General features: G+C 39.0%; 2 protein-coding genes across 7 annotated transcripts in view; one reads left to right on the forward strand and one right to left on the reverse strand.

Moving 5' to 3' along the window:
- The window catches only part of spata7 (spermatogenesis associated 7), a 48,636-nt gene extending 35,291 nt beyond the window's left edge, over positions 1 to 13,345 (forward strand). For both annotated transcript variants that reach the window (XM_008116311.3, XM_062968380.1), the window contains 7 exons: positions 1,103 to 1,581; positions 3,803 to 3,866; positions 4,923 to 4,969; positions 5,815 to 5,868; positions 10,180 to 10,257; positions 11,207 to 11,264; positions 12,485 to 13,345. In XM_008116311.3, the coding sequence (XP_008114518.2) occupies positions 1,103 to 1,581; positions 3,803 to 3,866; positions 4,923 to 4,969; positions 5,815 to 5,868; positions 10,180 to 10,257; positions 11,207 to 11,264; positions 12,485 to 12,958 (1,254 nt within the window). In that variant the 3' untranslated portion in view covers positions 12,959 to 13,345. The remainder of the gene's footprint in view (positions 1 to 1,102; positions 1,582 to 3,802; positions 3,867 to 4,922; positions 4,970 to 5,814; positions 5,869 to 10,179; positions 10,258 to 11,206; positions 11,265 to 12,484) is intronic.
- A 3,974-nt stretch (positions 13,346 to 17,319) lies between these two features.
- The window catches only part of ptpn21 (protein tyrosine phosphatase non-receptor type 21), a 70,286-nt gene continuing 62,517 nt past the window's right edge, over positions 17,320 to 25,088 (reverse strand). For all 5 annotated transcript variants that reach the window (XM_062968376.1, XM_062968374.1, XM_062968378.1 and 2 more), the window contains one exon: positions 17,320 to 23,958. In XM_062968376.1, the coding sequence (XP_062824446.1) occupies positions 23,830 to 23,958 (129 nt within the window). In that variant the 3' untranslated portion in view covers positions 17,320 to 23,829. The remainder of the gene's footprint in view (positions 23,959 to 25,088) is intronic.

A 25,088-nucleotide genomic window follows, 5' to 3' on the forward strand; every position in this document is an offset into this window, starting at 1 on the left:
AGCTACGAAATGAACTTATCTCACATGGAACACCACCAAAGAATTGTACATTCCACCTCAGTAACTGTACTAACTTCAGGCAATTCACAGCTTGTTCAGTGAACAGGGAGAAATCATCATGACAGATCAAATTTAATTTGAGGAAAAGTATACATCAATTTTTTAATTTTTAATTTCATTACTTTAAAGTTTATTTAATTTTGGAGTATTTCAGAATCCTAGATAAGGGATCCTAAGCCTTTACAATAAAACAAGCATCCAGCTTGTGAAAAGGGGAGGATAAAATGGCACCCAGTTAAAAAAAAAAAAGTTAGAGGAATAAAATCTATACCTCAGAAAAGCTGTATCTTGCAATCGATCAAAGGCCTGTGGAACATGGAGGTTTCTAACTTATGGCAAAAATCGAACAGTGAGTGGCTTTTCTGACTCCTTTAAGTAAGAGATCCTAGGATTGTTGACCATGCCCATATTATGAGTAAAGGTTTAATTGATATGCTTAAGAGTCAGACAAATAATTGACTGAAATTTGTATTGGTTGGACAAATAATATATACTCCTATGAGCTACATGCAACAACATTTTTATACATGCTCTTTTGTTTAATGCCATATATATCAAAGTATAAGTCTGGAAATTTTAGTCAAAAAATCAACCCAAAAAAAACGTATTGACATCTATGGGCCAGTGTGAATATTGTACCTTAAATCATACACACACATACACTATCCCCTTCACCGAGTAGAATGGCAAAAAGCAAGAGCTTAGTCTATCCGGGAAGAATGTAAAAGAAACGACAACCCACTCTACTTTCAATGCCATGGCGCCACTTCTGGCCTTTTCGAATTCTTGGGTGTGGAAATGGCAGACCAGGCACAGCTACCCTCATGAGAGAGCATTGATGTTTCCCCTCTTCTAGGAATGACCCTCAACTTATCAGTGGGTCATATCAAAATTCATAATTTCAGCCCATAACCTGCCCTCGGTTTATACATGAGGTTGGGTTATATATGAGTACATATAGTACTTTTTAAACAAGGTATTTTATTGAAATGAAGAAGTGATAGCCTTATTATGGACATTTGTCATTTGTGTCATCCTCCAGGACTCCTTGGAAGCAGAAGTAAATAGGGCATTGCCATCATATGCACCAAGTGAAGAGAAATGTTTTGTGCGCTGCCTGTCTTTTCCAGAAAAGTATCGCATAGTTCCTCCAAGTACTGGGAAATCTGCCAGAAGAACTGCTCAGAAAGCCTCCAATGCTTCATTATTAAGTTCAAGCACCAGTACATCGAGTCTGCAAAGACTGCACTCCAAAATGTCTTGGAGTTCTTCTTCAGATAGCATCACAAACAAACACTCCCAGAAAATGCATAATGCTGAGTCCAAAGCAAGCAGTAAAGATCTGCTTGAGGCACACTCTGAATATTTTACTAATGGCCAGCAACCATTCACACCCCGCACTTTAAAATCAGATGCAAAATCTTTCCTCTCACAGTACAGATATTACATGCCGGCACGATCAAAATTACTGGATGTTTTCAATCAACAAGTGGAAGCAGAAACACAGACCGACATAAGCAGGTACAAAAGCTTCTTCAGCTGGCTATGTTCAGTCTAAGCAATTCCTTCACTTATTTTGTTTTCATATGCAAACAGGACAATCCAAAAGTTTTCTCCCCTCTGGGCAATGCTGCTACAAGAGACTTTGCATGTTCTTCTCTTTTTTCCAAAATATTTTTGGTAATTTGTAAAAATGTCACCTATACCAAAAAAAAGAACTTTGCATTTTGTGCAGAATACAAAAGTTCTGCTCTAAAACATTGTGTTGTGTGCAAATGTAATGATCAAGATAGTATATCAAAAGAGTACAGCATGAATAGTCTGCCCATATTTGGAGGAGGGTTCAGGGCACTAGATCAGAACCCATTTGTTCTTCTACATCTGAGAGCAAACAGCAGCTTTCTCCTTCTCAGACTTTTACAAAGTATACTTGAGATCTGAAGGGGAGATGGCTGCTCCTTTCTTCTTGCTTCTGTCAAATCCTGCCAAGGTGACTCCATGCCTCCCAGTAACCATCCTCCTTTCCTCTGCCACTACAATAGCAATAGGAGCATGCGCTAGCTCTTTACTGCAAATCTGGAGAGTAGAGGAGCAACTTAATATTTATTTGTGCAATAAATATAAAAGGATTTATATTTATGTATGTCAAATGCAGGATTCAGCTTTTTTGTTTAAAAAATAAACAGTTAAAGCCAAGGACTGCTGCTTTTACTCTGCTTCAGGTACCAAAATCTTATATAGTGGCCTTTTAAGTGGTTGCCTTAATGTTTTCAGACAGCCTTTCTTGTCAAGGATGAGAAAATGTGTTAATATTCTTTATATCCCAAATTCAGTCAGCTTTCTTATTGTGCTCACTGTGGGACTATGGCATGGGGCAGGAAGAGCACTCCCCCCATATTAAAATGTTTCCACCCACTGTACCATGTGCACACCTATTCTCATGTTAATTGGATTTCAAGGGTTCTTCCAGGGCAAAAAGTTTGAGACAGGCTGTATAAAGGATGAGCAAGCAAAAGGATCTCTAAAGATGTTAATGACCCTGTGATATCACTGTCCACATAGAGGAGGGGCCTGTATTGGCATCTGGAATTTGTGACAAGCTATTTTCTTGTCTTCTTATCCATATTATATCTCCTAATGTAGATTAATAGTAATTTGAAATAGTTGGTCTGTCTTTACATAGCTAAAGGCCTATCAACTAGAGTCCTTGAGCAGGTAGTAATATTCTTCAGAATTGCTTGTATCTGATGTGGTTGAGTTGTCTAGGCTCAAAGCTAATGTGGTGCTGTCATTTTAAAACATTCCTGAAACAGATTAATCCCATGTATTCATTTTGCCTTGTTGATTGTTTCAACTTGATTTGGTGTCTTTTAGGTTGGAAAACAACATTTATTGTAATTCTCAGAACTTACTATCTCTCTCATGTGGATCAGAGCAGATGGGCTTCAAGTTTTTGTGGGGGTTATTCCAGTCTAAGACTGATGCGAATGTTGTTGAAATTGTGGTAGAACTTCTCAAATTATTCTCCTCTATGAGTCCAACAGATAAAGATGTCATCAGTATACTTCAGTTAGAATAGTTTGAATTCAGAAAGGTTCTTTGGATTATGTTGCCATTGTTATTGTTGTTTAAGTCTAGATTTAGATCTGTCTGTTGGAATTAAATAATTTCTATACATAGAGAAAACTATAGTCCTATGGAGGTTTGCTACTGGGGAAGGCAGCAAGGTGACAATTTTCCTCAATTTCCAGTTCTACTTTCAGTCCTCAGCATCTTCTGAAATCTGATATTGTTTGCTCCTGCCATTGTGAAGGGTTGTTGAACAATCTCAGAACCATTGCTACCAATTGGTTAGAAAATAATAACATAGAATTGAAATTGCATGGTAATTTGGGCTGCAGATCTATTGAATTTAATGTCCATCACTCTGAAAAGGGTTAGATCCAGCTATGAATGCATCTCTTAAATCTGTGGGTGCCATAGCTGTATCATAGCAGCTGTTATTATTCCCTGGTTACCATTCTTTTGTTGCAGTTTCTCAGGTATAAACAGATTGATATTTATATAGATGTCTTATCCACCAATGAGTTTTTTCTTCATTGCACAAGTGACACATGGCTGAGATTGTCACATATAACTACAGGAACAAAGGGTTTATATTATCTAATAATTGGGTTCAAGAAATGGTATATTATTAATTTTACAAAAGCTCTCATTATTACTGCTGCTGGGTTTTTTTTAGCTTTCACATTGAATTGGAAGCATCTGAAGACGATGTGGGAAACTTTAAGAAGATCATAAAGGAGGTAGGTGATATTTTTAGTTTTATTTCCTTAATGCTGTTAATGCAATAATCTGCCTAATTGTAGCCAGAGTGAAATGTAGCTTTATCCTCTACCACTTCAGCCTGTCATACTAAGCACTGTTTACAACATACCGTAGTTTTGTATATAGCTGACTGATTTCAGTAGCGACCTCAGGAGTAAAAATGTGAAGGATTGCAGCTCTTACTTATATACTTTTGTGAGTGTATTCTAAGGTCAGAGAGCACCAGTATTCTTGTTTTAGTACTTGTACAGCATTGACTGATTGTCAGTATTTAGCACAGCAAGTACTGTGATGCCAACACAATTAAAGAGAAGGATCCAAAATAGGTGTTGTGGATACACTGAGTTGTATTTGATAATGATTATATACTACCACAGGATTAGATAGCAATTCTTCCTCGGTGGGCTGCTAGCAACAGTGAGTTGGGGGCTCTTAATGGGAGTGACTGGAGCCAGGAGTATGTGGGCCTGAGTAGAGGAGGTAGTCAGATTCTCTCACAGTACTTTCCGAGTTTTTCTTATTACAAGGACAAGGGAAGGGTGCATTCCATGATTTCTCCACTAAGGAAAAGTCCTTATAAGATGCAGTCTTTTTTCTTTTTCTTTTTGCAACAAATGTAGAATAGTTCAGACTATGGGGTTGTTGTATGTTTTCCGGACTGTATGGCCATGTTCCAGAAGTATTCTCTCCTGATGTTTCACCCACGTCTATAGCAGGCATCCTCAGAGGTTGTGAGGTAATTTTTAGTAGTTCAGACTATTTTTAGTGAATCCATATCTTGTGCCTGCTAAAACCATTTCAGTAGAAAGACAGTCATTTGTGTTAAAAGCGACATACAAGAAAATGAAAAACACTGGATATGTACCAAGGAAACAAGCAATTGGTCAGCACTTAGCTCCTTGCTCTTTAGATTTACATTTATATATATGTAGCCCTTTTCTTTATGGACATAGCTCCTCTTCCTCTCCCTCCCATACCCATTAATGACTTTTCTGGATATCTACTCCTAATCTGATTGTTTTCTTGTGTTATAGGTAGAAGATATAGAGCCTGAAAAAGTGAGCACTGTTTCTTCACCAAGGTACATGCAGGGGAAATATTCACACACACAAATGTAAACATACATATATACATATGGTATGTTTTGCTTGGTGCAAGGTAATGTTTCCTGCCCACTGTGTCTTTATGCGGGCTGTGCACAGCTTTAATGGCAAAGATAGCAATATAAAATAGATTTAGCAGGTGGTGTTTTCATAAACATGAACTGTATGGTAGGCAGACTGTAAAATCTAGAGTCAATGTAAATTCAAAGGCTTGCGAAAATAATGTACTTTTTTTAGTTAAAGGCCAAACTTTTGACTGTCTGCAATAACATCTGTTAAAGGAGATAACCAGAGCTCTGTCTCATGATCCCTCAAATGCTTGCTACTTTTGGACCTGTGTCATATAGCCCTGCTTAAATACAGAGGGGATATATTTGACAAATGGTGCTGGGTCTTCTACATAATAAAGTAAGCACAATAGAAACAAGCTATAGGTTGAAAAATCTTGGCAGCTGGTAATTTCATCTTCTGAAGACATTCTGGGAAATACCATTCTCTTACAGCAGCTAGCTGTATCCAGCAGGGAACTCACAGGAGCATGACCAAAATATTTTTTTTAATTATGTGCTAGATTAATAATGATTAAAGTCATAGAATAATGCTAACATCATAGAGATTACTTTAATGGTTATCTCTATGTGCAGACTAAACACGTACACCAGAGTGTGTGCATGCTGGGCCTGTCTCTATGGTCTTGCCCAGTGTCCATACATTCAGTTTGACATCTTCCATATGCTTAGTCTACATATGAGATAGAGGTGTATAAAACCATGGCATCTTCTAAGAATAGATCAGTCTCTTAATTTTGCAGTTTTTTTTTCAGAGTGACTTCTCCAGGCTCTGCACAGCGCCAAGCAATAAGAAAAATCCAGGCAGAGTAAGTAACATTTTTATTTCAACATTAGAGTTTCAGAAATAAATTAAATCTACAGCAATAAAGATAATTGATGGAACTCATGGTCCCCTTATAGTAGCACTATGACTACAATGCCCTGACCTCCCCCCACCTCCAACCCATTTCCACTCCCTCACTCACTGATAAGCATCTGCTTGGATCAACAGGAGTCAATTTCCCTGTCAGTTGAAAAGCAGCTATCTGAAGTAGGGGCTAAGTTGTGACCATCAGTATGTAACACATCTGGAAACCTATGTGTGAAAGACCATGTGGATCCAAAATAAGTCTTCATGGTCATTTATGGATCTACTACCACAGGCCCGTAGCCAGGATTTTGTTTTGGGAGGGGCTGGGATTTTGGTTTGGGGGAGGGGGGGGGGCTGAGTCTGAGCAGGAGAGGGTCTATCCTAGCAAACCTTTTGTATGGTTATCCTAATACCCCTATGCATATGGGATATATTGAGCATGGTGATCAGATCATGATATGAATAAACATAACAGTTTAAATAATAAATGTAAGGCCTTCTCGCAGACCACCCTAAGAATTTCTGGGGGGGGGGCGAAGCCCCTCAAGCACCTCCCCTGGCTACATGCCTGCACTGTCAAGATTCTACTGCTAAAAGGCAATCCTTGGACACGAATGGTCACCCATGGTAGCACTTAAGAATATATTACCATAGGTTTCATATTTGTAATTCTCCAACAGGAGGCTGGCCAGTGTTTGTTACTAAAGACATCTGATACCTAGCATGGAAGCCAAAGGAACTCTAGGAATATGCACCTCAGAATTATTGTGTTTTTAAACACATCAGTTAATTTCAGTGCTGTAAAAACCTATCTGTAACTCTATATCATTTAGGGATCAGACTTTCCTAACCTTCTCCAGCAAGTGAAGTCAATGTTGCAAACAGGTTGGGAACATTCAGATCTTCAAAGGGTCTCTGGGAGCTTTCTATAGCATTTTCCTCTGCAGGGCTCAGAAGCAGTTTTAACAGTTAATAAACAAAGGCAAGGTCCTGCTGCCTGATCAAGTAAGTGACTGAGTAGAGAGAGCAAACTGAAAGGCTCTGTAAGGCCAATGAGAAAGATTAAAATAAGGGGGATGTGAAGAAACATAAGAATGCTTGTGAGGGGAGCACCACAATAGCCTGAAAGTAATGTATATCCTAGGTTATTGTATGCTGCCAGGTTGTTGCCATCCTTAACAGGGTTTTTTGTGCAGAAATTGTTTAGAGGGGGTCTGCTTTTACATTCTTCTGAAGCTGAGAGAATGCCTTCCCCAAAATCAACCAGTGGGTTTCTATAATTGAATGGAATTTCAAACTGTAGTCTCCCAGTGTCTTAATCCAGCACTCAAAACACCGTAGTAAACTATTTATTTGCCATAATGCTAATATTGTAAAGTGAAGGAGTTATCAAAGTGCCATCTGACAGGAGATCAGCAGCTTATGGTTCTCTAGATGTAGACAGCAGCTCTCATCTACATCTACTTAAACATAGCCAGTGGTGGAGAATGGCAGGTGTTCAGCAACTTTCAGAGTTGTCAAAAGTTGCCCATGTCTGCTTTAAGTTCATTACAAAACTTGTTTGCATGTTGCAAGCTTTTTGTCACTAGAAATTCTTGGTGCTGCTCTTTTCCTCTTAAGTTTTCCTCCTCTTCCTTAGATGCCTTTTTGATGCACAGAGCAAGAGGAGATATCTTTTGAAAAGAGCTCACGCTTGATTTAAGGATACAAGAAACCACAAACTTGAATTTCCATACCTGGATGATTGGTTTAAACTGTGTGTGCTCCAATGTGGAGCTCTCTAATTCTCATCCTTTTGTTTTATTTTCTTTCTGCACTTTGAGGACACAAAGGTGCATCCCCTTCTCTGAGAAAAACATACCCATAAGACAACAGCCAAGGGAAGTAAAAACCAATTCAGATGTCATACGGAGATATCAGAGGGAAAGCAAGGAAATATACATGTATCACTATTGCAGTTGTAGTTTTACACTCACATACATGCTTCTTTGCAAGACAGATCTTGAACTATTTATACCTCAGCATGATTAGGAATAGATATGGACTGTTCGTCATCTGTTTTTTATAGAGGAGAAGGTAATCCTGCTCCTTCATCACATGGAAAAGAGTGTCACCATGCTACCGCATGTCACACACATGTTAGCTAACGGAAGGAGATGGTGTTGAGCCCTAAGTCATCTTTGCCATTGACTTGTGGCAGTTTAAGAACAGCCATGTTGGGTTAGATGGATGAACTCTAGTCCTTTATTCTGTCCTTATTATAACCAAACGTTAATCCTTCAGATGCTTTGGACTTCAACTCTCAGAAGCCCCAGCCAACTTTGCCAAATAGCAGGAATTCTTGGAGTTGATGTCCCAAACAGCTGGAGGGTCAACATTTAGAAACCACTGGTTTATGGGAAATCTGCAAGCAGGATGCAATATGCATTTTTGTCCCTGTGTTCACTAGCAAGTGGCACAGAAGGGTATACTGCCTGTGATGCTGGATGTAACTTGTCTAACTAATAGCCATTGATAACTTAATTTTTTAGATCAGGCAGTTGCTTTCTTTCCCTTTGTGCCCTTCAGAATCATTCTGTAGGTGGGAAAATTATTCCCCAATCCTTTGAAGGTGCTTTAGGAATGCATTTCCTTTCCGCTGTACCAAAGGTACTAACAGAAAATCTGAACAGAATTCCAAGTAGCTGGAAGCTTTCCAAATCTAAGCAATGAATGCCAAATGCAGAAAAAAATGTGTGCCAAAGCTATATAAGGTGTTTGTGATGCTTAACACTCTTCACTCAAGGCAAGTCTTCGAAAGACACTGCTGTTTTTGTAGAAGGAAATTTAGCAGCACATTAACAGATTTGCATTCTGCTGACTGATTCCTTCTATTAAGCATTTTGTATGTAGTACATTAGTTTGCATCTGCATGCGCCTGAGCCATTAAATTATTTTCCTGTTACTTGAAATGTGTTGTCTGGTTTCATTAGATGTGCTTATAAAAATAATTAAAATAGCTGAAGTAATAAAAAATGTTGTTTTAGGCCCCGTGCCAGGTGCATACAATGAAGTATCTTCTATGCTGCTGGAATACTCACCTTGCATGTGAACTAGGCAAATACTTCAGTCATACAGCGGCTTAAACCCTAATATTAGAGTCAAGTAGTCTCACTGAACAAGTTGGATTTACCAAATGTTAACCTATTGTTCAGCAATAGATTTTATACGACTAACAGGATTTTGTCTTCTGTCAGACATTAGGGCAGCCAATTTAAAATGGATAGGTAGGAGAAAAGAAAGTTGGGTGACACTGGTCTATTTTAAGGCGATCTGTTCAGTTTTGCTAGCCTACAATGTGTTAGGCCACTTGTCTTCATTTATCCCCATTTATGCAGTAAAAAGTGAGGGAAAGCTAACCGGTGTGACATTTGTTTGCCTTCAGAGTGGCCAGGCAAGTGCTCCCATCTATTGTTGTGTTGAGCAATTAAAGTTTAAACACAGAAATAGAGCATCACTTCTCACATGTAGCATAATTAACCTGGGCACTATAAGGAAAAAAGTTGTCTCATTATAGAACTTTTAAATTCTGTACATGTTCATATTTATCTGGGAGTAGGTATCACTGGACACATTGTGGCTTTCTTCTAACTAGACATATTTAACATCGTACCTCTAAGTAATACGGGGTTTCATTGCCTAATGTGTGAATTTGGAATATAAACATAATTATTTTAAAGTAAAAGGGTATGCTTAGTCTTAGACAAAGCGTTATCCTGGAACATGCATTCCTTCGTGTGAGGGGAAAGAGGAATGCCTCTATTAAGGTAATGTTTGTCATCTCCAGTTTTTCTGGATGTTATTATTTGATGATGATGACTATTTCCAAAGGCGCTGGCAATTTTAAAAGAACAATATAATTCAAAACATACAAAAAGGGAACATTGAAATGCAACTAAACGGAGTGTAACTTTGAGTTCGGGGAAGCTTTTGTCATTGCAAAAGGTGGAAGAGAACACTAACCTCCATAGTGACCAACAAAGATGGATTTATGAATTAGATGGATTTATGCTTTCATATATCACAAACAAGATACCAGCCAATATCTCCTTCCGTATTTTGATGCAGTCACTTTTAAAGCTAAACAAATGTGTTTTGTTCCTAATGATTAATGTTTGTCTGATCTCTATTCTAAGCTGTTTTGCATCCCTTTCTTATATCTGATAAATAACTTATAGGATAAATAACTGCATGTGTGCTAAAAGCAGTTATTTTGTTTTCTGTATAGGGAAGAAGAACTTATGTATTTAAGTTTTATCCAGGACATAACAGATGAAATTCTCAGACTCGGATTGTTTTCCAACAGGTTGGGTATATTTGAGTTTCTTTTTAAAATTTGAATTGTTGCATTGAAGGCATATTTGTATTGCATGTACTTGGGAATTGAAATGAGACCATTAAAGGGCAGTTTTCTAACAAATAAGTTAATACTTGTATGGAAGACCATGAATGAATACCAGGTGCAGTAGGCTATTTTGCAGAAGAAGGAACTAGCAAAATAAACCAGATGTTAGAAGACAATGAAAACGACTTCATTTATTGTATTTTATTGATTGCACATTTTATATATTCAGTTTTACATTTTATATGTATTTTGAATATGATGCTAGTTATGTTGAATGGCATCGAACGGCTGCCGTATGTGAGCCACTCTGAGTCTCTCAATGAAGGAGAGGCGGCGGGATATAAAACAAAGTAAATAATAAATAAATATATTCATATATGATCTTCAGTTCTACTTTAGTTATCTGCAGCTAAAATATTTTTATCAGTTCTTACTCCGTTTTGTCTGCAGTGTTTATAGATGAGAGGATTCTAATTTTAGGAATAAATTACAGTTTCTAGAGAAGATACAAATGTAGGCCACATACTGAAGTGCTTTCAAAATCAAGGTGAATTTATGTGCTTTTGTCCTGGTAACATTTTGCTGCCAGAGCTAGAGGCAACCATAAATTAGGAAATACCTTTATCATTGAGTTTGCTTCTATGATTCTTCATCTTCAAGGTCATCTCCAAAATACCCAAATCAACATGTAGAAACCAGGAACTGCAAATTATAAAAGAATTATAACATAAGATTCACAGCAGGGTGAGCCTATAATGGGTGGCAATAATTCCAGAGATGCTATTCATCACTGGATGTAGAATTGGTTCTGCCAACTCTCATACTCAGTTTTTAAGCATTTTTTGTAGTTTGCTTTTGAAAAGTGACATTTCTGAGTAACACCTTTTCAAAACATTTCCATTTTTAAAAGGGCTTTGGAAATGTTGTTTGAGCGTCACATAGAACAAAACAAACGTCATCTGAATGAGGTATGTATGTCCTGTGTACAAATATATTTTTACTAATCTGGGAAACAGGAAGGCAGATTCAGGCAGAAGTCAGTCTCCTTGGGGTAAAAATGTTCTCTGAAGAGAATCCTTCAGTGTGTGCAGTTGTCAGGACCTAACTATATTGTGCCAAGAAATCATTGTCTAGGGGCCCTTCTACGCATGCTGTAAAACATGGAAGTAACCAGTTAAAAGGGGGTGGCTAAAACAACGTTTAACCATACTGCGGGACGAATCAGGCTAAGAGGTAAGAAACATCTATTTAAAAGGTGCGCTTAAAATGTGATTCGGTCTGAAAAAAGCGCACCTTTGCATGACTGTATATGTATATTGTCATGCAAAACATGTGCTTTCCTTCCCTTCCCCGTGTAGACTGCTCCAATGCACGTGCACTTTTAAAAAGCCTGAAACAGTTGATCAGGTGATTGGGTTGTCAAATGAACACACAGGTGATTCAATGGAAAGCAATTATAACTCTCTGAAACTCTTTATTTTACACTTTACAATCTTAAACAGAAGTTGTGTTAACAATTGGGAGAAGAGAGAGATCCGACTGAAGTTATTATTTTTTTATTCCCTCCGTTATGCACTGGACCTGATATGCACATATGTGATTCAGTCTGTTTGTGTTTATATTAAGATATTCATATGTGCACATGTACAATCCAGCGCATAACAGAGGGATTATTATTATTTTTTTTTTTTAAACATTCTCCCGGATATCCCCTGTCTACTCTCCATCTTGATCCGCTACAGAGGAAGGCTGTGAGGACAGCAGGACTGACAGATCTGTATGTGGACCCGCTATCAGGCCCTGGGATTTTGGCGCTGTCTAGAAGAGCCCTTGGTTCATACTTTTGCTAATGGATTAGAATTTGCAAAAATTCCTCCATGTAGCTGTATTTCTTTCCTATTTTCCTTTTAAACTTCTGTTTAAGAACCACCACTTGTAAGTCCCATATTCCAATGTCTGGGGAATTTGAAATGCTCTGCAACCGGTTCTTGGGTATCAACCTGACTGTCCCACCTAGTTTTCCAAAACTGCCCATTGATTAGTTTCTAGACAGTAAAAAAAAAACCCTACCAGTTTCCTCAGCAGTATGTTTTTTTATTATTCTTGTTTTCTAAACCCTGAAATTTTAACAGGCAGTTTGAAGGTGGTCACACATCACATCTGTATTATTTCTTCCTTTAAATATTAGACTAAAATGCGCCATCTGCTGGAAATACTGAAAATAGACTTGGGCTGCAACAAGAAAGAGCCATCTTCAAGGAGATCGAACAAGTATGGCCTGCTAGAGAACAAAGCAGCCAAACGTCTCCAACTTCCCAATGAAGCTCAAGGAGAAAGTGAGCTGGCAAAGAATGAGGAGCTCTTAAAGGCAATGGATATTCTAGCAAGAGAGTCCCCTGCGTGCAGTGAACATTTCCGGGGGTTAGAAACCCAGGATGAAAATGCCACAGAGGTCCATGAGCCTGTGCATGTTGAATCAGACCTGTCCTCCATTGCAGTGACAGATGGGAAGCTGGAAACGTCATGCATGTTGACACCAACATGCAGTTCGACCACATGCAACGCTGACTTTGAAATGAGTGATTCTCTGAGGGAGGTTGACAATCTCAGAGAAAGCTTGGATGAATCCTTTCCCATCTCCACTGACAACCCACTACATTAAACAACAAGCACGGGAGCGCCAAGCCAAGCAGCACTCCTAGTCAACTGTGCGAGGGACTTGATCTTTGTGAACTCAATAAAACATTAGTAAAGAATCCTTTTTCAATTTTGTTATGTCTGGATGCACTAGCTGACTCTTGTAAAAGGGGTCCAGGTATTATGAATCAGACCTTAATGAACTAAAACACATTATCGAGCAGTGTGTGGTATGTAATATAGCATAATGTCATTAACTGCTGAAAACTCTGGTTGTAGAGCAAGGTCTGTAGCTAAATGTGTGTACACTTGTGTATACATAGATATATGTATAGAACAGATTGATTGTTTATAAGATTTATTTTTAATAAATGGATCCAACTTCACAACAATAAAAGTACTTTTGAATTAATATGTTTCTGTTGATTTCCTAACAAGAAAGAATTCACTCATCTCATCACACTTGAACATTTATCCGCTTTAAATCCGGTTTCTGCCTCTTGCAGAATTCTGAGGTTCGTAGTTTGGTGAGACCCAGGACCTGTCTGGCTGAGCTATTTAAAGGCTCCTCCCTAAAGTGGATTTAAAGTGGATCAAAACTCTAGTGTGATTAATTGATTATACAGGAATTTTCTTACATTTGCATGGACTCCATCTGATACAGTTTTCTGAATCCTAGGCTGCCACATCTATTTTAATGGGAAAGGTTTCTGCATTGCAGTGCAAGGCCTAGATAAAGTAATGGTGCAGTCAGCTTTCAAAACATGGATCAAATAATTTAAGGGACTGATTCCAACCTTCTCTTGCCAAGAAGTGGATATCAGATGGGATCAATAATTTCAAGTTGCCAAAGGAAGCAGCAACACTCTTTCATGACTAGGAAAGCCACACTTGACACAACAGGAAAAAGCAACAGGAAACCAGAACAGCCTTTGAAAGAACATTCCTGAGAAGCTGTTTATCACTAATGTTATTCAGACGGAAAAGGAATAGAAAGTACAATCAAAGAAGCATTTAAACAAAGTCACAGTATCCCCCACAATTGGAATTGAAAGTATCACAACAAATCAAGCCTGAGAAACAAGGTCAACATACAGCTGGAATATGGTTTGTGTAAATTCTTAAGAAAAATGAGTGAATAAAAGATGGATGTAGCATTACCAGAAAACCAGCCATAGTCTTCTGATGTGAACTAATTTATTATTTATTTATTTCTATCATTTCTACCCCGCCCTTCTCACCCGAGGGGACTCAGGGGACTTACAGACTGGCAATTTATGCTGATACACCATAATACAATAAAATAGACATTTAAACAGTTATAATATACAATATACAAAATTTAAAATAGTGCAAAGTGCTTATGTCATTTGTCCATCAGACCTTGTACAAAAACCTTATTCCAGACCAAGTCGAAGCCAGTAAAGACTTATTCTTTAAACGCTTGTGTGCATAGCCAGGTCTTCAGTTTCTTTCTGAACCCCAGAAGGGATGGAGCCTGCCGGATGTCGCTGGGGAGGGAGTTCCACAGCTGAGGAGCCACCACTGAGAAGGCCCTGTCTCTCGTCCCCACCAGCCGCACTTGTGAGGCGGGTGAGATCAAAAGCAGGGCCTCCCCAGATAATCTTAAAAGTTCTCGTAGGCTCGTAGGGGAAGATACATTCGGACAACTAAACGGCTAAATGGAAAGTATCCATGTTGATTGCAATCCCGTATCCTCTCAACCTTGCATAAATATCTGCATGTGAAGCTATATTTTGCCAGCTCTGCACAATCCCTATGCAAAATAGCAACAGTGTGCAACACATCAGTGACATGATACTGTTTTGTGATGCAAAGTGCTATATGAGCAACTTTCCTTCCATTGCAGCAGAAAATTCCTTTATTCTATGTGTAATAATTCACTTTATATGTATAATATGACTTAGACATTCGCATGTCACTAACAGGAGGCCAGCCTTCATGTATAAACCCAGTACGACAAGGCAAGGGAGATAATATTATGAATAGCAAATGACACCAGTGTTCATGGGGCAGTTAAAAACATACCTTATTCACATTACAAATATTATTTAATTAATTTATTTGTATTCTGCCTTTCTCATACAGTGTGACCCAAGGTGGCTTCCAAAAGAGATTCCCAATCTCTTCCCTTGGAAAATAAAAATGAGACATAAGAAGGGCCGCATGCTGAAGACTCAAATGGTCTCTCAAGCAGGTCTCTTTAGTGGAAGTGTGGCTCAATAGGCTTATTTATATTACACTTGAGACCCTTCTGGCCAGAGGAGATCCCTATCCTTGAAGCGCCAACTCCTGGAACTTGGAACAAGAATTTGTGTTTCCATTCAGAACTAAATTTCTCCCATATTCCAGTGCTAACAGGAAGATTTCTAGAAGTTATCATCTCCAAAAAACTTCAGTGTGACATAATTCAATGTGAGTTTGTGGAAACTCAGGGAAAACCAGACTTATAGCAGATGGTAAAATAGTCATGTAGTCATCTATTGACTGAGATAAATTAACCCAAGCCAGATATAGGTGTCAGTAAATGGATGTAAGCTGAGACAACATGCCCAGTAATAGGCTTCACATCTGCTTCAGAACAGTTACCAGGATTAGATGGGATTGATCTGTGCCTTCTTTGCAAAACCTTTTTGTCTTCACTTCCTCTACAGGACAAATGAACACAACTGTGTTCTGAGAAGAAATTCATTGCTCTCTATTTACATAGGGAACATGTTGCCCAGTTTACAACACCTAATAATAATCTTGGCAAAGTGGCCCAAAAATAACAATGTCAGCCATTCACAAGCTGCTCAACAAGTCTTTCAAAGCTTTTCCCAGTTGCTTTGTTCATTAAGCACAGATACCTTAAGTCCTGAAAAAATATGTGGCACTGTAAATAATACCAGGTTGCTATGTCTAGGCTGGCAGATGTTTGGTTTAATTTTGGGTGTTTGTCTGCCACTTACCATGCCAATAATTTTGGAGCTGTGCTTAGTCAGAAATGGAAATGATGGGGTAGGTTTGGGCATTTTGATGGAAGGAGATTAGGGTATTATTTTTTTTCCTTTTTTAAAACTACAACTTCTAAGAATCATGCTAGATATGAACCATAAGATAGTGTCTCAGTATAAAATTAAAGTTACTATCATTGGCACAGGGGGAAAATTAATCTAGAACACAACAGTAGGAGAACAAGAGTGAACTCTTTGCCATGCTGGTTTTGAGAGAAAAGTTGGACAAAATAAAGAGATACCATATTCATAGCTGTATATTTTTTTCAGTGAAGATCAGATGCAGGGGGCAGTTTTAAGAACCACACTGAGCAAGGTCAAGAGTAGAGCTTGGAAGACCCCCTTGGACCCCTTGCAGTTTGGCCACAGCAGCTGAGGGGAGATGTACTCCCGAAAAGTAGCATAAAGTGAAGTGAGGTATTTGAACCCTATGGTAAGGCCCCATTCTCATGAAGATGGCAAACCTGTCTGTATGAATATGTGTCATTTCAGACTGTAGGTTGGAGTGATTAATATAGGGGGAATCCTACATATATGACTGTTCAGATGAATTGCCACATTCACATTGAGACATTCACAGGCTGGCTGAGAGGTACACCAGGTCCAATACAATCACAGGTGTGCCTATTTAGGGATCCTTTTACATGAAAGAATAGGGCTTTTGTTTGGAAAACGTGATCTTACAGATGTTGCTAAAATAGTATTATTCTTTGCTCTTAGTTATACATGTCCAGTCAGATGGGACCTGATGTCTAAGAAATTCTGGAGAACCATACAGCCCCAATCTGAGCTGTACTTCATACTGCACTCCCTTTTGAAAGAAAGGTGGAATTAAAAATAGGGACATGCTTCCTCTGCTAGAACTCCTATCTTGATTAATGTGGAAAAAAAAGGCTTTTTGTTTCCAACATGTCAGCATTCAAATATAGAATACTATACAACATGGAGACTTGAATCCTGCATGTTCAAACATATCTATGCCAAGAGAAATCTGTCATTGTAGCTGTATCTATAATGCTACCGTGCACCCAAACTTCTCATCATTCAAGCCAGGCAGCACCCTTACCAAGGGGTCTTTGAGGGTGGGCTGATCAGGACATTGTTCTCCCAAGTTGCAGGATGCATTGAGATGGACAGCTAGAGAAATCCCTGGGGATACAGCAGCTGCATATTCTGTCATTAGGAGTTGTAAACATGAACCCAAAAGTTATGTAACTGTAAGCCTGGGTTACAATCATTTAAATATTAAATCAGAGGTTAACCATAAGAAACCATTCTATGAAATCTGTTTCATCAATGATACCCTGTGATATGAAATGGTCCAGTTCTATTTCCTCCACTACATTGAATAAACACAATGGAACGAGTGTAGAAGCGCTTCAAATATTTATTTCCATGGCAAAAATAGACTATGATATAATTCATTTCACATATATTACATATCCAAGTAAAACAAGCCTTTCTATCAAATACAATTTGTACATTGTTTTACAAACCCATTTCAATTGTACAAGATTTAAAGCTGAAGTGATTATACATTTTTACAGTACTGATTGAGACAGAGAAGAAAGAGAGAGAAAGCAGAGCACATGTTTGTGAAAAAGAACCCCTTCTCTTGACACAAGAAAAATAATACTTGAGTAGGGGCATCTGTGCTCATGTTGTAGTAAAATATTGTAAAAATCCCTGTATATTGGCGCAAAAAGACAAAGGAGAAATTAAGTGCCAGATCCAGCTACACTTGCATAGAGTAAATTCTAAAAGCTGCTGAACATCTGATTAAGGCCAATGGGATTTTGAATTATCTGAATCTCTTGATATTTTGTAGGATCAATCCCCCCCCCCCCCCCCCCAGCCTCAGCTGAAAGTTTTCAATGCCAGATACATTGCAGTCCTGTCCTACCTCTTTAGTATGGTGTGGCCATCTGTACAACATGTTTCTAACCCAAAATAATGATACCAAACCCTTACACAGATATTACTGGTGTAGGAAGAAACAGCCACCATCATCATTATCATTTGTCTTAACCATTTCCAAAAGGGTAGCCATGCAAGCCACTTGCAGCAGAAGCGACAGAGTCCTATGGCAGACTACTCTTGGGGATTTATGAATATGTAACCTATAATTATGCATTTGTAACTGCTATGTATTTATGATTCTCTGTGTATTCCCAAATTTAGGAGCTATGCAGGGATTATGAAAACTCCTGAATCCCATTTACTGGTAAACAGCTGCTGGGATCAACAGAGGTCTATCTCCCTGTTGATTGAGAAGTGGCTGCCTGCTATTTTCTGCTCTCTTCCCCTTTTGTAAGCAATTTCCAGCATGGGTGGGATCTGCGACAGGTCATTCTTCTTCTTGGCTTGCCAGAAATCACTTGCAAGAAGAGTAAGAAATGTTAGGCACTACTTCCTGAATTACAGGGGAAGAGATCCCCATCAATCCCAGCAGCTGCTTATCAGTAAGTGAGGTTTGAGGATGAGGTCTGTTTGAAATCCACTCTGTATCACTACAGTTATGTGCTACAAAATACATAAAGGTCATACAAGATTTATCAGTAAGACCCTTATACTAATATCCTATATAATAAGTATGCTATAATGCAATAATACATTTAACAGTCCTTAATGGTGCCAAGATTTTTTGGATGAAATCCTGATTTCTTCCAATTAGAACGCATCTGTTCAGTCCACTGTCGGATTCACCACAAAGGTGAATCAAGTTGATTCTCTGGCTCTAGCAAGGACTACCAATAAGATTGAAGCTTTAGTTTTTATCTAATCTATGTAAGCTCTCCAAAATTCTGAATACTGGGAAGTAATTCTCATGCTTAGTAGCAAAGGAATCCAGACATTGCCCTAAGTCTTGAAATAAATTTCAGTTCCAGAAACAATTCAGGAAAGGGGGATAGTGCTGCAAATGTGTCATTTAGTAAGAAAATGAGCTAAATAAACTGGCTCTTTTTTCTCCAACTGTTCCAGAAGTTGTTGAAGGCTTTCATGGCAGGGAACTACTGGGTTGCTGTGAGTAAACAAACTGGAAAACTCACAGCAACCCAGTGTGTTCCAGAAGTACTTTTTAAAGTTGTTTTCAAACTACTTCCAAGTCCTGGGATAATCTAAGGACCTCTTCACATGAAGCATTTTTGCCCCGTTTTGCTGCTTTTATGTGCAGTTTGGACAGGGCCTGCCACGCGCCATCACACAAAGTGCTTTGGCACTTCCTCCGCCACTTTCCTCCCCTTTTTGTAATGTGATAGCAGAAAGAGCGGCAGGACAATGCACATTGCCACATGTTGCTGCCCTTTCTGCCATCATATGGGGGAGAGAAAGGGTGCCAAAACACCCTGTTCCATTCCCACTATGTGATGAGGGGAGGAGGGGAGGTGTGTGGGGCACCATGAGCCGCCCCATGCACCTTTCCTTTAGTGGTACAATGGCACAGCCTGAAAGGGTCATGTGAAGAGGTCGTAATACAACTAAATCACCTGAAGGAAAAGAGCCAATTAGTTTTTGCATATGCACATCTTTTTTTCTCCACTTCAAGATGCTTCAATGCACCCAAGATAGCTGAAGACATAGATCACATACTCCTTTTATCTAGTAGCCTCCTTCATTAATTTATATGCCATGTTCTTTTAGCAACCCGGGACTTTTTTTGGAGGTGGGAGTACTGTGGTACATCTTTCATTCCACAAGGCAACATAATAGGTACGCAGATTTGAGCAACAAAACAAAACTCCAAACTACTTTCTAAGTTAATTGACTAGTTTGGTGAAACAGGAAATGGCACTCTAAGAGAATTGAACCAAGCAAATTATACCCTAAAAATACAATTCAAGATAATCTGTACAGAAAAAGGAACTGATACAGCTACCTTATACTGAGGCCCCACCTACACTTACCAATTAATGCAGTTCAAAGCTAGCTTCTAACTGGCTGCCAGGCAACAAATTCCCACAAAAGCATGCAAAAGAAAGCACTTAATGAGCATCAGTGCTCTGTGGTTTGTGTAATCATCATTCATGCCTCAAACTGGTTCCAGGATTCCCTGTGTAATCATCTGCACAATGAAACCACTTTCTTCAATATTGGTTTGAACTGCATTACAAGTGTAGCCTGCCCCTAAGTGTAGCCAAGAGGGTTCAGAAAAGTATGATGCTAGATCTGAGGACTCCAGCTCTTTCTCCATCCGCTGCACGAGGATCTACTGCTCTTGTTAAAGACCCAATACATTCCACTTAAGAGCTTGAGCATCCCTCAAAATGCACATCAACATACAGATGCAAAGGAAAGCCAAAGAAACTGGTTCCTATTACATTGTAGTGACAACAGTCACGACCCAGAACTCCCTTAGGCCCCTAAAACATCTGGCACATACTTGATAAAGGCTTCTTTTTTCCCTTGTAGCATTGCCCATGTTGGTATCACAAAGCATTCTTGTGGTTTGGAAAAGCAACTTACCCTCAAACCCAGGCTACTCCTGTTAGGAAGGTGAGGAGCAAAAAAATACCACACCGCTACCTAAGTAAGGAGCACACTTTTAATTCTCTAGGTGTCTAAACTGGACAGCACAAGAATGTGCTACTAAGGTTTCTGACCTCTTCCTGTGCATTGAGCTGATGTAGTAGGGTTCCCAAGATCCTCACCTTATAGCTTATATGTCTGGTTTGGAAATTAGCTTTTGAACAGTAGCAAGCACATGCAAACACACACACACAATTGATCACTTTAGTTGCAATGCCTGAAAAGGCACTAAAACTGTGGGTAGTACAAGTATAGTATAGTACAAGCCAAGGTCAGGGTGATGACTTCCACAAAAAGGGCTAACTGAGCTCAGCAAATTATGTTCCCGCAGGTGGAGGGGAAGAATCCACAATGTGTTCCTTTCCTTTGCACCCCAGTAAGCCCCTCTTTTAAAAGGCACCCTGTTGTGTAAACAGCAGGCAGAATTAGGAACCCATGATGTGTTTTGTCTGAGTGTCTGCTGTCCCCCCCCTCCCCCCCGGTAAGACAGTTCAGGGACAGATTAGTGTTTAATGCAACGTTGTCATCATCCCTTTCTTCCCTGTGCTGAGCAGGCCAGTTTGATTATGAGTAGGAGCCCCACAAAACATTACACAAAAACAAGTTTCAGTAATGAAATCTCTATATAATGGCTGCCTGATACAACCAAAAGGTAGGACCCACAATCCTCTATGGCTCAGAATAGTTCTGCATGCAGATCTACACTAGGATGCGCCATATTTCTCTATTCCCAACATACCTTACATGGCCTTTCTGTGGCTCATGAGGAATGAGAAGAATTGGAAAATGTCTAGCTATAGAGACAAAGCCGGTGCTCTAGGATCCTGACTGGACCCCATGAGACAAAGCCTCAATCTACACTGCAAGGAGGCCACATAAGGGCCTTCAGAGGCTGGACAGTAGGTCTGGGAAAGTGCAGCAGATGGAGCAACCTTCAAAGCGCCCCATGTGTAAGAGGAACTAACATGTGACTATACCACTAATAGGATGCCAGCTAGGGTTTAAAATTGAAAACAACATTCTCCAAATCATGAGAGAACAACCTGTAGGCCTCCAAGGTGTTTTAGACTTCAGTTCCCAGAATTCCTGACCACTGGACAAGCTGGATATGACTTCTGGGAGTTGGAGTCCCAAACACCTGGAGGACCACAGGTTGTGCAGGCCTGCATTATTGGTAGCTTTTAATGTACTCCTAGGAATACCATACCATATTTTGATAACCATAGGAGCCTGCACAAGAGTTTCAAACCTTTCCGTGTTACCTTCAAGCTTCCCAGAAAGCTCTGTCAAAATGTAGCATTTTCAGAGTGTATGAATGGACTAGCTGATTTAAGGAATTTAGGCAAAATGCCATAACTTAACTGAATCTGTTACAGAAATTAATAAATCGACTGGTTGATTTGAAAACTGGAAAACTGGTTGACCCAGACGGGTTACTAACAGAAATGAAGCGAGTCTGTCCAATATTTAAGTAGCCTCACCAACATCAAAAATAGTCTGAATCTTCTGGCCATCAATCTGAAGCCAGCTCAACACAACCACAATGGCAGAAATTTAATATCACTTTGCTGTGAACGATCCTGGCCAATGTCGAAAACAAAGCTTTACCTGGATCCTCAAAAACAGATCTACTTGGTGATTGGCTAAACAGTGTACAATAATCCCAATAACCTAATGAGAGGCACTGTGAAGCAATTTTTCTAACCTAGCGATATTCACAACCACCATAAGGTATTTGTATTGTGTACAAATAGAAACTGCTAGCTTTCTACAACTTTTCGATATCATGCTAGTCATTATGGAAAATCTTTTTGCCATTGATGAGTATGCCCTCCATAGGCTTTTGCCACCCAATCATAACATTTATCATGGCTGAACCTTCCAGTAAACCTAAGGAAGGGGGTTAGACTTCCCAAAATCTATAGCTCCTTGTAATCTCACCTCAACTCATCTCTATGGAAGAGTCTGTTCTTGGGGATATCATCCAGGAAGGGAAGGGTAAAAATATATGACAATATGACACTTCATGATTTTCTTCATTAGGAGATATATATATAATACCGCAGCTTCTCCACTAAAAACAGGCAAACCAATAACCACACTTGCACTCTCCCGGCTCACATACAATTTCTCAATTACCAATCTTCAAAACCAAGTGACCACTCACTCACATCATTGTAAAAAGCTCCTCTGAAGTCTTCTTTTTTAAAATGAGTGCTGGTAGGCTAATCAATTAAACATATTGATACAATCAGAATAATTCCCTAGATAAATAAAAGGCAAGAAAGTGCTTAAATACCATTTGTATCCACTTTGATTTCAACCAGTAGTAGAAAACTGTCTTGTGAATAAATGAATACACTGAGGGTACATTTCATTTTGGTCTCTTTTAGAACTCATGGCGAACAACTTAACTTCATGTAATACTTTCCCCACCTGTCCTTTTGGCCTAAAAATGTAGGCAACAACATACTCCTTTCATATCTTCTCTTTGGGGATAAAAGAAGTGCCTGCTATAACTATTTATCCCGGCTTTTTCTGACTTACTTTATTACCACGACATTACCCTCAAATGTATTGCCAAATATATGTCTTTGAATACATTTCCTTCCTTAGTTCATCATGCTGCAAATAATACGAGATATCTTGCCATTCTTTCCCCCTTTTCTGTACAAAACTTAAATCAAAAACCTTAACCCCTTTCTCATTCATATATATATATATAATGCTGAAATACTGTGCTGTTCATAGTTTAAATGCAAAACTAACTGCCTTAAATAGCTTTAACGGCTTCTTGGTGATATTGTTTCCAATATGAAATCTGTACAATTCACAAGCATTTTATATGTATATATATTAGTACTGATTCAAATACAAAATTTGGAAAAAGGTGATTGCCACTTGTGATCTTGATATGTGCAGAGCAAACACCTTTCCCATATAATGTATCTACAAGTATACATTGGTAAAGCATCAGCATTTTCCCTCTCTTTCCTCTCCAAATGGGTTTTTATAAGATTCGAATGTCAATTATTTCCAGTATTGGGCAATGTTCTTTTGGTAAGGTAGGTTTTCTTACTGTAACACTATAAAGCACATGGAAAACACGGCATAGCAGTACATATACTGTATATATTTCAGAAGCCACACTCTTTCCTTTCTTCTTCCAGCTGCCAATGCATTGTGAACAAAGAAGCCCATCCACTCAAAGTCTTCTTTTGTAAGGCCCAACAGCGATGACTGGTATTCAGCATCTTCAACCCATGCCAAGAAGGTTGCCCCCACGGAAGGCAGATTTCTATTTTTTTGTAAACTTGCAAAGAATGAACCTTGGAAGTAGAGTGAGGAAGGTTTATATAAGCCTTGAACTCTTCAGGAACTGAATAAGAACTCCATAGACAAATGTGTACTGGCATAAGGTCTGCACCATCAGCATCCTTTGCTGTCTCAGCATATCCAGCATTCTGGGGATGTCTAGAGGCTAGAAAGAGAAAGGCAAAGCAGAAGACAGTTTTGTCAACACTACTCTGTAAGACAAAATCAGTGCTGCTTACAGGTTTTTCTATGTTTAAGGTTTTTTGTTGTGGTTGCTGGAAAGATAGGCTTTTGGGGGTCCTCATTTAGTAGTGTCCCTCCCTGCAAATGCTTACTTCCTCAGTATTACTGTTGCCCTTTCCCATTTCCTTGCATTTCCTTTGGCGACAACCAAGAAAAAGGCAAAGCATATGGAAATGACAACTTTCTTCGCTATATTCCTTTTACTGGGCACTCACTCACAGGTCACAACAGAAAGCAGGAGTAACAAGAGGTACAGAAGAAATTACTTTTCACACTATAATGTCACCAAAATCCAGAATCCTCCAGTCAACACTGACATTATCCATGTTCTGTACAGAAGACAGTATACCCCAAAATGCCTATTACTTCTGACACCAGGTCCAGGACAGATGGGACAAAGGGCACTTTCCAGAGTGGTCAAATGCTCAAAGACCATACTTATGATCACCTCACTAGTTTTATTAAGCATGTTCCTTAGAGGAGAGTGGGAGATGATCTTTTGGGGTGTACTCAATTAATCTGGGAAAATGAAACACTAAATGCACAAGCTTTTGGGGAATGGAAATGCTGAAGCTCCAACTCTTGTCATGGCTTGCCACTGAACTTTCGAGGAAACCATGCATGCCACTATTTTGATTCATTTACTCAAGGAAGATTTGATGCCCCAAATAATTGTTGCAAGCTTTATGAGCCCGGAAATTATATTTCCCTCACCACATGCTTAGATACTAAAGTATTAACTAATGTTCACAGAAGAACATTTTATCATCCCCACCTCTCTCCTCCATCCCTCGCCCCACACCATTCAAACTTTTGGAGATGTTTTGGGAGAGTCTGCAGGTGACAATATAAGAAGCAAAGGACAAAGAACTACTTTGATATAATAAGTTTTCAATCAAAATCTGTTTTATTAGAGTTCACTACCCAACATGGATAGTGGGATATAAAAATAAAGCTGTTGTTGTTGTTGTTGCAGGTCAAAGGCAGGAGGGAAGATGTTACCTAAAGGCAAAATGAGTAGATAACCATATGAATAGTAGAGGAAGTAAATGT

The sequence above is a fragment of the Anolis carolinensis genome, chromosome 1, assembly GCF_035594765.1.
Source record: "Anolis carolinensis isolate JA03-04 chromosome 1, rAnoCar3.1.pri, whole genome shotgun sequence".
Taxonomy (NCBI): domain Eukaryota; kingdom Metazoa; phylum Chordata; class Lepidosauria; order Squamata; family Dactyloidae; genus Anolis; species Anolis carolinensis.